General features: G+C 34.6%; 1 protein-coding gene across 2 annotated transcripts in view; it reads right to left on the reverse strand.

The window, feature by feature from the left end:
• LOC143660060 (uncharacterized) overlaps nucleotides 1–16,171 on the reverse strand; it is a 56,244-nt gene that overhangs the window by 32,468 nt on the left and 7,605 nt on the right. The window contains exons 3-4 of one of the 2 annotated variants that reach the window (XM_077133456.1): nucleotides 13,973–14,099; nucleotides 12,799–12,894 (exon numbers count right to left, since the gene is read on the reverse strand). In XM_077133456.1, coding sequence (XP_076989571.1) covers nucleotides 12,799–12,894; nucleotides 13,973–14,099 — 223 coding nt within the window. Of the gene's footprint in view, nucleotides 1–12,798; nucleotides 12,898–13,972; nucleotides 14,100–16,171 lie in introns of both variants that reach the window. The other variant, XM_077133455.1, reaches the window with a different exon arrangement.

Raw genomic sequence — 16,171 nt, forward strand, 5'->3', positions numbered from 1 at the left:
GGCTATAATGGAAAAGCTGATATCAGACTTAGGACTAAGAACAGTAAATAGGTCATTGAATAAATAAATCAATGAATAAACTGATCATTCTTGAATGGTGGAGGTGATTTCCCTTTCTCCACCTGCCTGCCAGAAGCAAACAACATATTATACAGAAATAATATCATTCAGAACTTCTAAAAGTTTTCAAACATCAAGTCCAGCATTTAATCATAAATTATTATGTATAAACAGATAGGATCAAAATGACTAAAATCCAAGAGAGAAAACAGACAACAGAAAAAGACCCAGGCTATTCCAAAATTTTTATTAACTTTTCAAGAAAATAGATAACAAGATGGAGAATTTAACCAAGGAATTGGAGTGCATTAAATATATATGAACTATTTAAAATATTCTAATAAAAATCTTAGAGCTGAAAAATACAGTAACTAAAGTTAAAATTTTTTTTTTTTTTTTTTTTTTTTTTTTAAAGGGAGGAAGGGAAGGAAAGACAGAGAGAAGGAAGGAAGGAAGGGAGGAAGAAAGGGAAACATCTTCAAACATTTTCTTGTTTTATTGTATTTTGTTTGTTTGTTACATGGGCTGGGGCCGGGAATCGAACCGAGGTCCTCCGGCATAGCAGGCAAGCACTTTGCCCGCTGAGCCACCGCGGCCCGCCCTAAAGTTAAAATTTTAACAGATAGATTTAACACAGAAGAGATTAGCAGAAATAAGTGAACTGGGAATTGGCTAGTAGAAGATATTCAGGTATGAAGCACAAGAGAAAAGAAAAAGCAAAAGCAAAAAGAACATGAAAGATATATGGAAAAATGTAAAGAGGTCTAACATATGTATAACTGGAGTTTCAGAAGAGAGAGTACAGCAAAAGTAGAAAAGAAACAATATTTGAAGATATAATGATAAAGAATTTTCAAAACTGGAAAAAGACATCAAGGATAAGATTTTTTAAATCCCTAAAAACCTCAAGCAGAATATATACAATATAATGTAAAACCAGGGACCACCAGAATAAATCTGAAGAAAACCAAGTTTTAAAAATTATAAAAGCAGTCATTGGGGAAAAAAGATAAAGTAACTCTAAATAGATTTCAATAAGTCTAGAAAACTACTTGTCAACAGAAATGATAGATACCAGAAGACAAGGGGAGGACATCTGAGAGAACACAACTGCTAATCAAGTATTTTGTACCCAATGAAAATGAAGTCAAAATTCTGTACCCTTTAAAAATAAAGACAAGGTTTTTCAAGAGAATTCATTGCCAGTAGACACAATGAAAGAAATACTAAAGGGAGTTCTTCATATAGAAAGAAAATGAATCCAGATAAAAGAAAAAGTATAAAGAGTACGGCTTTATAAAGCAACTTTAAATTAACATCTTATGGGGATTAAAATGTATGTAGATCTGAACACTGCAACAGCACAAAAATATGGGGGACAGGTAAAAGGAATTAAAATGTTAGTAAGATCCTTGCATTATTGGGAAAGAGGTAGAGCAACTAATTTAAGGTATAGTCTAGTAAGTAAAGGCAACCATGAGAAGAAAGCTAAAGAAGTATAAACCAGAATAAAAATACGTGATTACACACACACAAAAAAAGCAGGCAAGAGAGAAAAAAAATGAACAGATTTTAAAATTAAGGAGATAGAAGATATAAACTCATATATCAGAAAAGTAACTAAATGCAAATGAATACAATTTATAAATTAAAAGACAACGATGTTCATTTTCCATATTGTGGGTAGGGGACTGTGTGGATGTCAAAGTCTAATTGGACTGAAGAGGGCATCAACTCATGGGAGCAGTAATGTGCAGAGGAGCAGCCCTATATTTACAGTCAGAACACCAGCAGGATGAAAAGGCATCCATGCACGGAGGTTTGAAGCTGCTATGTACCCCAGAAAAGTCATGCCTTTTTCCTGATCTAATCTTGTGGGGGTAGCCATGAATTTTTTTTTTTTAAATCCTGACTCAACACTGCAGAGCAGAAACCATCTGATTGGATTATTTCCATGGAGGTATGGCGCACCCAATTGTGGGTATGACCTTTTGATTAAATGAAGACGTGACTCCATCCACTCAAGGTGGGTTTTAATTAGTTAACTGGAGTACTTTTTTGCTTTATTTTTTGTTTGTGTGGGCAGGATCTGAGAATTGAACCCAGGTCTCCAGCATAGCAGGTGAAAATTCTGCCACTGAGCCACCATTGCACTGCCCAGTTTACTGGGAGTACTTTTTTCTTCCTTCAGTTCATATCATTTATTTCAGTGAGCATACAGTTTAAAAATTCACCAACACATCAATTTTACTGGTGTTCTTTTAAAGGGGAAATATTTTGGAGAAATCTCAGAGCCAACAGGGATCCAGATGTTTGGAGATGCAGAAGGAAAATATACTTAGGGAAGCTGTTTGAAACCAGAGGCCAAAGCACTAGCAGGCACCAGCTTCATGCCTTTCCAGCTAGCAGAGGTGTTCTGGACCCATCAGCTGTTCTTTTTTTTGTTTGTTTTTCATTTTAATTTTTTATTTTTGTTACATAGGCAGGCACCAGGAAATGAACCCAGGTCTCTGGCGTGGCAGGCGAGAACTCTGCCTGCTCAGCCACTGTGGCCCATCCCCATTAGTCTTTCGTGAGTCAAGGTATCTTTCCCTGGGTGCCTTATTTTGAACATTTTTATGGCCTTAAAATGTAAACCTGCAACTTAATAAATTCCCTTTTTAAAAGCCATCCATTTCTGGTATATTGCATTCCAGCAGCTTTAACAAACAAAACATGGGGTATTCTAGGCAAGGGATGTTGGCGCCCCAGCTGGCTGAGAGCCATACATGCTGAGGAGGGGGAGTGGCCAAGTATAGATATCACAGAGTAGGTTGAGGAGGTTATCTACAGTGGAGGAGGATATTAATGGTGGAGAGGGAATAGGGAGGGGATTTGGAAACTGAACAGGGAGAGAACTACTTCCAAGGCACAGGGGCTATTGGAAATCAGAGTTTGAATGGGTTGATAAGGATATCCATGTGAGACATAGATGAGAGATGGGTTACATACAGGGAACTGAAAAATAAGTAAATATTAAGAATAATAAGACCTAAGTTTTTAATGATTGATATAGGAGTTACAAATAGGGAGAGGGGAAAAATCACAATGAACCCTAAGATGTTGGATTAGAATTACAAGTACTTATACAAACTCATGATTTCCAATACATATGAATCCATCACAAATAAATATAAATGTGTATATATAAATAAAATTCACACATATATGCATACAAACATAAATAAAAACACATATGCTTTCCAGTTCAGTCCAATGAGGAAGTCTGGGAGCAGCAAAGACCAATAGTAATGAGTATACCAAGCACTCCATCTCAGTTGCTAAACACCTCTCTTCATTAAAAGGAAACAGTCCTCTATGACGAAATGGCTGCTTCAGAGCTAGGGAAAAAAGTACAAGATAAGGCTGGAACATCTTGTACCAGAAATCAAGGAAGTACTCAAAAAATAATAGGGACATATCAAAAGGAAAAAGAAATCTGCTTGAATAGCTTCCATTATCAAATGGGGGATATTTTGAACATCCAAATAAATGATGACGGATGTTCAAATGTAACAGCATATAATCCACTAAAAAAATAGAAAGCCCATAATCCATACAGAAACAAAGGGAAGGGGGAACGGAAGGGGAGGAGAAGGGAAAAGAATTCTGCCTTTGGCTGGTCTTAATATGTATTCTTTCTCTGTAATAAACTGTATCTGTGAGTATTACAGTTTTCAGTGAGTTCTATGATTCCTTCAAGTGAAATCTGAAGGTGATTTTAGGAATCCCACAATATACATAGCCTATTTGTATCAGAAGTGAGGGTAGTCTTGCAAATTTGATCCCTAACTTTGGAGTTGTTGCTAGTATTGAGGACAGTCTTGGGGAGTATGCTCCCCCTCAAACATCACACATTCTGAACAATTAGGGGTGATGGGGCATCAGGTTGGCAATTTACTCACAAATGGTGCAAGATGAAAGTTCTCAATACTATCAATTTTTCTGTAAAAGTCTAATTTTTTTCAAAACTAAAAAAATATTTAAAGACAAAATAACCTTTAAATGTATATGTTGGAAGAAAAGAAATGTTGAAAAAATAGTATTAGCAACCATCTGAAGACTAGATTAAAAAAAAGCAAAACTCAACTAAATAGCTAATAAGACAAACACCTTAAAATAAGGACAAAGAAAGATGGAATATAAAATGTATGTATACATATGTATACATGTGTATTATATATGTGTATATATATACATATATAATACACATATTATATATGTATAATATATCTAATATATGTTAGATATATTATACATATCTAACCCAAGAAAGCTATAGTAATTAAGACATTATAATTGGGCTAAAGATGGATAAAGAGACCAGTGAACCAGATACAGTCCACATAGTTAACCTGATTTAGGATAAAGGAAATACTGCACTGCAGTAGAAAGAAGATAATCTTTCCAATTAATGGTGCTGGGTCTATTGGATATCCATATGGGGAATAAAAAGCATACATACACACATATATATCTTAATTCTAGTTTATACCATACAAAACATCAATGGATCATAGATCTAAATGTGAAGGTAAATAAAGAAGTAAACCTATCTTTTAGAAGAAATCATAGGATGGTGGTTTTCAAAACATGGTCCTGGACCAAGAGCATTAGCATGTCCTAGAAGCTTTTAGAAATAAAACTACTGGGCACCACCCCAGACTTACTCAATTAGAAACTCAGCAGGTAGCATTCAGAAATCAGAGAATTAAATTTAAGAACTTCTTATCATTAAAAGACACCATTATGAACATGAAAAAGCAAGCCACAGAGTATAAGAAGATATGTGTAATACACATAACCAACAGAATAATTGTATCCACAACACATACAAAGAATTCTTAGAAATCAGTAAGAGAAAGACAGTCAAACAACAGAAAAACAGACAAAATATAGAGGTGCCCAACATTATTAGCCATCAGAGAAATGTAAATAAAACTATAATGAGATAGCATCAGTGACTACACACTTACCAGAACGGTCAAAATAAAAACGACAGCTAATACTAAATGTTGACAAAAATGTCAAGTTACCAGAACCCTCATACACTGCCAGTGGGAGTATTAATTGGTAAATATTACTTTGGAAAACTGTTTGACTACCAAACATAGGCATATTTTCATAACCTTTCAATTTCATTTCTAGGAAAACACAAAGAAAAAATGTGTACATATTTTCAACAAAAGACATGTAAAAATATTTAGAGTTTTATTCTCAATAGGAAAAAACTGGAAAGTTTCCAAATATCTATCAGCAATGGAATGGGTTAATAAACTGCAGTATACTCACACAGTGGAATACCAAACAGCAATGAAACTGAAGAAACAACTATAAGCAACATGGATGAATCTCACAAACATAATGTTGAGCAAAAGAAGTCAGAAACAAGATGATCTCCTTTAAATGAAGTTCAAAAACAAACAAAACTAATCTACCAGGATAGTGGATGGTAATGACTGAAAATTGGCAGGAGGATAACTTCTTGCAACCTGGTAATATTGACTTTTTATATGTATTAGTAATTTCAGAAGCATTTGATCTGTGACACTCTGGGTACTTGTCTATGTATTTAAGTAGACACTTATGTTCCAAAAAACAAATGTTCACTCAAGAATGAAAGAATAATGAAAGTAGAATAACATAAGCCAGCTTGTCTTGAGTCTGAATTACAGTTCTACTACTTAATTATTGTATAACCTAAGGCAAAGTACTTAAAACTGTGCCTTAATTTTTATATCTATAAAATGCTAACCATAATAGTATCTATCTTAAAGAGTTGCTCTGAGAACTGACTTAATGAACATAAAGGGCTTACAGCAATACCTAGAATAGTGAAGCATTCCATAAATGTTATCTATTATTATCATATTATTTGCTGAAACAGAAAATAACAAAAAAGAGAACAAGTCATTGAAGGGTAGGTAAATTGAAAAGTGGTGTTAATATTTCATATCCTCTCTCTCCTGAAACTCTTAATATCCTCTTTATTCCACACATTCTGCTGATGACTAACCTGCTTACGTTTTACTAAGAACACAGGGGCAATTAAAAGAGAAATATGAAAAGCCAGAGATGGGGAAAAGACTATCCAATGAGGTTGACCTATATGCAAGGAAACGGATAGAAGTGATGGTAACTAATTAGTGAGGTTACAAGTAACACTGCCATACTGAAGATGAATATGATTGCAAAGGGATATAGAGTGTCATGTAATTTAATTATAATTAAATCTACAATTATAAATAAGTTCTCTCATGAACTAATTCAAAGGTTCATTCAATATCGGACAAAGAGTCAATAGTAGAAGGGTATAGAAGGAAAACTAAAAATGCATGCTATAGCCAACAGTTAATAGGAAGACATCAACAGCACCACAGCACTACCAGGGGCAACTAATTAGTGGAGAGGGGACAAATGATAGGGGGTATTTTTTTTTTTTTGGGTGCATGGTCTGGGAATCGAAGCCGGGTCTCCCATATGGAAGGTGAGCATTTTACCACTGAACCACCCATGTACCCCGATAAAGGGTAGTTTTGATTTGATATTTGGTGATGCTGTGTTGGTCAGTTCTTTGTCACTATGGACCAATAAAAATATTGTATAAAATTGAGAGTGCTGCTGATTGTACAACCAAGTGAGGATACTGTAAGACATGGTTTGTTTATTTCGGACATTATTCATGATGCCCAATAGATAGAGGGAGCCAGAGGGTATAATGTCTGAGGAACAGAACTGTGATACATTTATATGATAGAATATGGAGTGGCTACAAAGGCAGGACATGAGATGCACACAATGAACGGAATACACCTTGCGGATAATGTGTTCTGCAAAATAAGCTAGAAACATGTCTGATGCTCCTTTTATCTAGGATATGGACAGATGAGTAAAAAAATATGCATAAAAAGTAAATAATAAGGGGAACAAAGGTTAAAATAAATTGAGTAGATTGAAATACCAGTGGTCAATGAGAGGGAGGGGTAAGGAGCATGGTATATTTGAGTTTTTTCTTTTCTCTTGTTTATTTCTTTTGTTGGAGTAATGCAAATGTTCAAAAAAAGATCATGGTGATGAATACACAACTATATGATGATATTGTGGGCCACTGATTGTATACCATCTATGGAATGCTTGTCAAGAATGTTTGTATGATCTATGTGATGATATTAAGAATTACTGATTGCATATGTAGAATGGAACGATTTCTAAATGTTGTATTAGTTAATCTTTTTTTAATTAATAAAAAAAAGAATGTTTGTATGTTAAATTTTTACAATAAAAGGTCTCTTTCAGAAAATACTTGGAAGAAAATTGGAGCCTAGCTGTAAACCCTTACAGAAGACACACTTAGTCTGAAGCTGTGAGTGCATTTCTAAATTCTGAGGCACTGAACTATATATGTATCAGCTGGTATTTCCCTGGAACTTTGAGTAACTCTGTGACACCTAAGACTCAGAAATGCAATGCAGCAGCTCTGACAGTTAGCACAGCTACAAACAATAATGGTTAAAGCTACCGAAAAAGAGATCAAACCTCAATCAGAATTTAAAATGAAGCTGATCTGGGCTGGGGCTAAGGTAAATCAGAATAAAGGATAAAAGATGATAGTGTATACTCTATATCTTCAGCTACTGCATGAGACCAAAGGCAAAGAGGTTTATTATGTCAGAACCTAAATTTTCTATAACACATAATCTAAATCAACCTGTCTGGATAGCTCATTTAAATATCCCCAAATCCTGGAGTCCAGAATGGGAATAGGGCCTTGTAATTCTTTGTAGCTTAATGTAATACCAGGATACATCTCAGACTATGGTGGGCTGATAATTAAAAGGTATTGGTAGAGTCGCTTGAGGGTCTCACAGGGAAGAAAAAAAAATACATATATATATATATACACACACACATACATGGAACTATTAACTTTCCCATCTGGGAAACCCCAGGTACCCTCTCAACCACTGGGGACTGCCAAGAAAATAGGACAAGCCCTTGATTCTGAGTCTTGTCCTTATGAAACTTATTTCTGTAGTAGAAAAGCTAAGACTACTCATAACAAAGTCTAAGGGTGGCTTCCAGGAAACCTTTTTTTGCTCAAATGTGGCCTCTCTCTCTGTAAGCCCAACTCTACAAGGAAAATCATTACCCTCTTCCCTACATGTGATATGACATTCAGGAGTGAAAATCTCCCTGCTAATGCGGGATGTAACTCCCAGGGACGAGTCTGGCCCTGGCACCATGGGATCAACAATGCCTTCTGGACCAAAAGGGGAAAAAGAAGTGTAATAAAATAAAGGCATCAGTGGCCAAGAGAGATCAAACAGAGCCAAAGGGCTATTCTGGATGCTACTCTTTTATAAGCTTCAGTTAAGATGGTGCTAACTGCCATGGTTTGCTAAACCCCAATCAACATCACTCCTGTTAACTCTTAAACTGAGACTCTTTCAAAGTTTCTTGCACTAAGTTTGCTTTCCTGAAAAAGTTGTAATGGGCACTTCCTGAAAAAGATTCCTATAAATTGGGAGAAGGATCAAAGGAGGAGGAGGAGTTATAACAGAGAAGGTAGAATTTAATAAATGAGTATGGCTGGTGAATCACTATATTAATATTCCATCAAGCCTCCCATGTTTTGGAGCAGCTAGAATGAAAACTCTGAAATACTGGAATAGTAAAACTATAACAAACTCTGAAATCTGCTCTGTAACTACTTGTTGAAGTGTACTTTGAAAATCATTGCTTTTTCTTTATTTGAACAAGGTTATATTAAAATATATTTTTATTGTGAAATATAACCTGTATACAAAGGTTATATAATCTTTGTATACAGGTTATATTTCACAATAAAAAACCTAAATATGAGAACTAAAACTATAATACTCCTAGAATAAAACAGGGGACATCTTTAGGACCTTATATTAGGCAATAGATTCCTGGACTTTGCACCAAAAGCACAAGCAACCAAAGAAAAACTACATAAACTGGACCTCACGAAAATTAAAAACATTTGTGCATCAAAGGATATTATCAAGAAGTGAAAAAAAAACCCTACAGAATGGGAGAAAATACCTAGAAAACACACGTATAAAAAGATTTAATATCCAGAATTTATAAAGAGCTCCTACAACTCAACAACAAATAGAGAAACAATCCAATTGTTTAAATAAGCAAAGGACCTGAGTAGACATTTCTCCAAAGAAGATATACAAAAAGCACATGGAAAGATGCTGCTCCATATCATTGGCCTTTAGAGAAATGCAAATCAAAACACAAGGAAATATCACTTCACCTCCACTAGAATGGCTATTATTTTTTTTTAAAAAAAGGAAACTAACAAGTGTTGGTTAGGATGGGGAAAAATAGGAATCTTCAGGCATCGTTGGTGGGAATGTAAAATGGTGCAGCCCCTATGGAAGACAGTTTGGCAGCTCCCGAGGAAGTTAAGCAGAGAATTACTACATGACCCAGCAATGCCAATTCTAGGTATATAACCCAAAGAATCAAAAGCAGGGACTCCAGCAGGTATGATGTTCACAGCGGCATCATTCACAACAAAGAAAGAAACTGGATCCAATACATATGCACACACAAACACACACAAGAAATTTTAGTCATTGAGCAAGACTTTGTTCAAATTTTTTACCTATATCCTCTCACATCCCAAAGGACTTGTTTCAACCTTTGAAATTGTATTTATTATTAAATTTTGAAATAATTATAGATTCACAGGAGGTAACAAAGAAATGCACAGAAAAGTCCTGTGTACCCTTCCTCCAACCTCCACCAATATTAATATCTTTCTCATAGAATTATAGCACAATATTTAAGCCAAGAAATTAAAGTAGGTACAATCCATTGAGCTTATTCAAATTTCACCAATTATACATGCTCTCATATATGTGTGTACATATAGATCTATGCAATTCTATCACATTTGCATAGCCACCACTGCAATCAAGACTGCCTCATGTTACCCCTATTTATAACCTTAACCATTCCTTCTTTTCCATCCCTACCACTTGGCAACCACTAATCCATATTCCATCTCTATATCTGTGTAATTCAATAAATATTATACAAATGGAATAATACAGTATATAACTTTTTGTGATTTTTTCCACTCAGTATAATTTCTTTGAGGTTCATCCAAGTTATTGCATATATGAATAATTTACTCCCCTTTGCTGATGAGTATCATTCCATATACATGGAATATATATTTTATTCATTTTTAATTGAGTTTATGTTTTTAGGATTGAGTTGTAGGAGTTTTTTATAAATACTGGATACCAGTCCTTTGTCAGCTATGTTTTACTACTATTTTCTCCCAGTCTGTGACTTACCTATTCATTTTCTCAATGGCATAATTTGATGAGACCAAGTTTTTCATCTGGATAAAGTCTAATTTATCAATTTTTAACTTTTATGTGTATTGCTTTCACCTAAGAAACTTGCACCTATTTCAAAGTCATGAGTTGAGACTTCCATGTCTGTTTTCCTCTAAAAGGTTAATGATTTTATCTTTTATATTTAGATCTGAAGTTCACCCTAAATTAATTTAAGTATGCAGGAGAGTTGAGGTTATCCAGTTATTCTAGCATCACTTAGTGAAATGCTTTCCTTTCTCCATAGGAATACTTTGGTGCCTTTGTCAATAATTAATACTTTGGTGCCTCTGTCCCACCTCTAGGTGGTGGGAGGTCTATTTCTGGGACCTCATTTTGTTCTGTTTATTGATACTTATACCAGTATCACAATGTCTTTTATAAAAGTTTTATAAAAAATCTTGAAGTATCTTGAAATTATGTAGTCTAAGTCTAAAATATGTTCTTTCCTTTTTAAGATTGCTTTAGGGATGCTAAGTCTTAGTCTCTCCACCTACATTTTAAAATCATCTTATAATTTCTACAAAAAGTCTGCTGGATTTATAACTAGAAGTGTGTTGAATATATAAAACTGTCCTTTTACAATTCTGAGTCTTCCAATCTAGAAAATGGTATCTCTTCAATCTATAATTTCTCTATAATTTCAGAGTTTTCACTTAAGAGATCTTATATACGTTTTGTTAAATGTATTACTATGTATTTTAAATTTTCTTACATCATTGTAAACTGAGATATTTAATTTTCCCATATTTTTTGTTTCTAGTATTTGAAAACACAATTGGTTACTCTATATAACTTTATATTTTATGACCTTGCTAAATTCACTTATTACTTTGAGTAGTTGTTGTTTTCTTTCCCTAGGATTTTCCAAGTAAACTATTCTGCTAACTCCAAAGAGGTAGTTTTCTTCTCCCATTCTGATCATTATGTGTCTTATTTCTTTTCTTGCCATATTGCAATGGCTAGGCCCTTCAATATAATGTTCAATAAAGGTGGTAATAGTTAATATTCTTGCTTTGTACCAAATCTTGTACCAAAATATGACATGCTAAATCTTAGTATAAGAAAATTTAGCACGTCATATTTTTTTAGATGTCTTATCAAGTTGAGGAAATACCCTTCAATTTACATTTTGCTTGAAGTTTTCCCATGAATGGATGTTGAATGCTGTCATATGCTCTTTTTACATTTATGGTGATGAGCATATACTTTCTCTCTCTTTTTTTTTTGTTAATATGGTGAATTACATTAAGTTTTGAATGTTAAACTAAGCTTTCATTTCTAGATAAACTCTACTTGATCACTTTTTTTTTTTTATATTGCAGAGCTTGATTTGCTAAAACTCTGTTAAAGATTTTACATCTATGTTCATGAGAGATATGAGTCTGTCATTTTCCTTTTTTTGGAATCTCTTTGCCAGGTTTCAGTATAAAAGTCACACTGGCCTAGGGCAGGCAATGGTGGCTCGAGTTCTCATCTGCTGTGCCAGAGACCCAGGTTCAATACCCAGTGCCTGCCCATGTAAAAAACAAACAAACAAACAAACGAACAAACCAAAAAAGTCATGCTGGCCTCATAAAATGATTTAGGAAGTGTTTCTTCCTCTTTTAAAGGAATTTTCTAATATTACTGTTATTTCTTCCTTAAACTTTTCAGAGAATTCACCAGTGAAATCATCTGGGTCAGGCATTTTCTTTGTGGGAAGAATTTCGCTAATGAATTCAATAGATATAGGGTAATTCATATTTTTCTTTTTATCTTGTGTCTCTTCTGCTAAAGTGTATTTTTCAAGGAATTATTTCATTTCATTTAAATTGACAAACTTACTGGCATAAAGTAGTTCATGGTATTCTCATATTATCTTTTCAATGGCTATAGAATGTGAAATAAAGACCCTTCTTTTATTCCTTGATATTATTATCTTTTTTTAACTTGATTAGTCAAGCTAACTGTTTATCAGTTTTGTTCTCTTTTCAGTAAATCAACTTTTGGCTTTATTAATTTTCTCTACTATTTGTTTCTTATTTTGTTGATTTCTGCTCTTACATTTATTAACAATTTTTCTTCTGCTGAGAGTTCCTCTCATTGATGGTAAAGAAATGAGAGAAGGGAAACAGAGTGTTGTAAACTGAGGTCTTAGACCTTTGCTAGTCCAGGCTTTAATTTGCTTTCTAGGTCTCAGGTTTTTTCTGCACAGGCTAGGGACCTTAGAAGGGTGTTCCTCAACAACATATCAAGTCTGTGCCTCTACCCTAACCAGCTTGGCTACTACCTATGGTAATGACATCACCATGCCTGCTTGGCCCTCACTCACCAAGGCGGTGTCTTCTTATCCCTTCCTTCACAACCATCCAGGGCTCCTTTCCTTCATCCAGTAAAGTAATCACATCTGGCTTAGAAATAGAAGGTGCTGCTTAAAAGAAAGACATGACATAAAATTATAAGCCCAAAAGACCTTAGACTCAGACTTTGTTAAATTTATAATTAACTATAGATAAAAATAGTACTTTATAAAGTCTGATCAAAGAAAGGTAATGGAGTTGAGAAAACTTATATTAGGGTAACTCTGGGACCACAAGGACTAAAGAATCCATATGGTTAAGAAAAGGTCTAATAATATTTTAAATTTGCACAGGCTCTATTGAGAGGCAGTATTGGGTACTGGTTGAAAACCCAGACTTTGGATCAAATCATGTCTCCATTGTCTGTATCACCTTGGCAAATTAATAACCTCTTGTGCCTAAGTTTTCATATCTGAAACGGGGAGGATAATAGTATCTTTCTCATAGAGGTGTTGTGAGGATTAACCACTAATATAAAATGTTCAGAACCCGTACCCAAGCACAAATCACAGTTCTATGTACATATGCACATAATATATTTGATAGCTATTAATTTTTATTCTTGTTTTGCTGGCAGGAGAACAAAAGCCTTCCTAAGACAATCACAGATCTTTCCTAAGGTATTCATTCAATGTTAAATGCAAAGTTCTTGGATTTTAACTTTTAACCATGAAGAAGATAGAACCGAATATGTCTGTATGGGAAACAGAATGTGTTTACTTGAGTTTTAAATTAACTCTATGGATTCCATTATATAAATTTTACATGCTTCTTTGTTAGCGAAACTTAAGAACTCCATGGCTAACTAGCCTCCTTGCATTCGGATGAGAAGTACTGTTAAGCATCTTCATCAATTCTTAGTTCCAATATAAAGTGAAATCTGCTTTCTGGGCCAATGCTTCTGCTCTAAGTTATCCAGAATTCAAATCCAACCCCTTAGACTTTGAGGAAAAGAGGAAAGTACTGGAAGAGCCTGAAGAAAGTCTGAAGAACATGGGAGGATGGGAAAGAAGTATTAAACTGAAGGGCCCATTTCCAACCTAACAAAGCTTAAGCCATAGAGAGCAAAAATTTATCTAGAGTTTCAAAAAAGTCCTGAAATTAACAGCAGAAAAAGCCAATATCATTTGGGATAAATAATCGTACCTAATGAGATGAAGTTGCTATAGTTTTCCCACATCACATCCCTATACAAGTCCCTCTGAGCAGGACCCAGGCATTCCCATTCTTCCTGTGAGAAGTCTATGGCCACATCACTGAATGTCACTGAACCCTGAAAAAAAAAAAAAACTCATGTATTACTGGTGAAAGTAAATGAAATAGTTTCAAATGGAAAGAGAAGAGATTAAGTATGCAATGCAGACAAGGGGTCACACAGCAAACAAATAGGCTAGGGCTTAAAATCTGTAACATGAATAAGGGATAAGAAGAAAATTACTATGGCTGAAGCCCAGTACCTACACATTCTTAAAGAGTCCTGGAGCTGCAGATTAAATTCTTGCAGTGTGGACTACCTTAATTATCCAAACATATCTGGAAATAACTAAAATAACCAGAGAACTCCAATTAAATAAAACAGTATAGATAAACCTTCTGCATGCTATGTGCCTTCATCATAAATGCCTAAGAAATGGGAGGACTTCCACCCTCTTTTCCCTTTAATAATCATGAAAAAAAATGATAAAAACTTGTCCAAAATGAACTACAAAATCTGTGAGAAAATGCCACTTAAATAAAATGAAAGACGTTTTCCAAGACCCAAATTCAACACAAAGTCAGATTTTATCATAAACCTTTTCCGTTATGGCCCATTATTTAGTAAATGTTTAAAAAATGGCTACATAGATCACATTTTGAAATCTGTTAGATTCAATCCTTTAAAATTTATTATTTAGATGTTTTAATTCAATATAATCTCAAGCCTTCCATTACTCTCAAAGTCAACAATCATGTAAAACTTAGGTATCTGGGTGATCTTTTGTTCTTTATCATTAATCATCCTTTACTGAGCTCTTTGTTTCTGAGTAAGAGGAATCAGAATTGTGAGGGTATCACTTTAGACCAGTAGTTTTCAACAAGATTTTTTCTCCTCTCTCAAGGACATTTGGTAATGCCCTGAGACATTTTTGGTTGTCACAACTGGGACAGAGGGTGCTGATGGTATCTAATGGATAGAGGCTTAGGATGCTGCTAAACATCCGACAATGCACAGAACAGCTACCCATAATAAAGGATTATCTGGCTCAAAATGTCAATAGTGTCGGGGAAATGAAACCCTGCCCTAGAACAGCACATCCTGTAAAACTAGACAATGCACATTATCCCTGGTACTCTCTCAGAATTTCCCAGAGATAATCCTTAATCTATATGCAGATCCCAGCCACATCCCTACTCAATCCTAAAAGCCTTATAAAGCATAAAATTGTAACATATATAGAGATCGAGACCAGTGAACATTAAATCTCATCAACTCAGAAAACTCAGGTTTGTGGAGTAGTTTAGTTTTCTGTATGAATAGTCAAACAGAACCAAATTCTTGCTTTCATTAAACCCAAATCATCTAGGAAAGTTCAAACTACAGCTCTCCCACTTAACATCAGTCATCTGTTCTTGAAAATCAGACATTCTAGCACTACATTATTAACCAGGTACCTAGTTTCCCATCATTTAAAATCAGAAAATTATATCATATTTATAATACATAAATCCTAATCATCCAACTAGCTTCACAACTTTTCCTCACAGAATAGAATCATATTACACATGGAGGTAACTCTCTTGTCAGCATGCACTTGATGTCTTTGGCTTTATTATTTCACCCTTTCTTCCACAGAAATCATTTTTTCTCACTTGCTTTGTTTCTTTCTCCACAGTTGTCTTCAATAATTTTAAAACTTTTTAGGAACTCATTTTATATTAGACTAAAACAAGGGCTAAATATGAAATACACTGTGGAAACAGTCAGTTTAATGCTCTAACGCCTCCTTTATTACCAGCAGCATCAGATACACACATACTTAGTACAAAATTCAAAACATCTGCAGATGATTCTGACAGTCTAGCAACTGTACTTGCAATATGACAAGACTCTTCCTGCATACTGTATGTGTGTGTGTGTGTGTGTGTGTGTTTTAAATGTTCTGTGGAAATCTGATTCTAAAAATAGGCAAAATTAATCTATGGTGGTCAAAGTGAGGACAGTAGTTACATTTGGGCTGGGCAAGGTAGGTGGGGAAGGACCGAAAGGAAGGCATCGAGGTGCTAATAACATTCTTTCTTGACCTGAGCACTGGTGGCATGGATATACTCAATTTATGAAAATTCATTCAGCTATACACTTGGGAT

This window comes from Tamandua tetradactyla, chromosome 16, assembly GCF_023851605.1.
Source record: "Tamandua tetradactyla isolate mTamTet1 chromosome 16, mTamTet1.pri, whole genome shotgun sequence".
NCBI classification, from domain to species: Eukaryota; Metazoa; Chordata; class Mammalia; order Pilosa; family Myrmecophagidae; genus Tamandua; species Tamandua tetradactyla.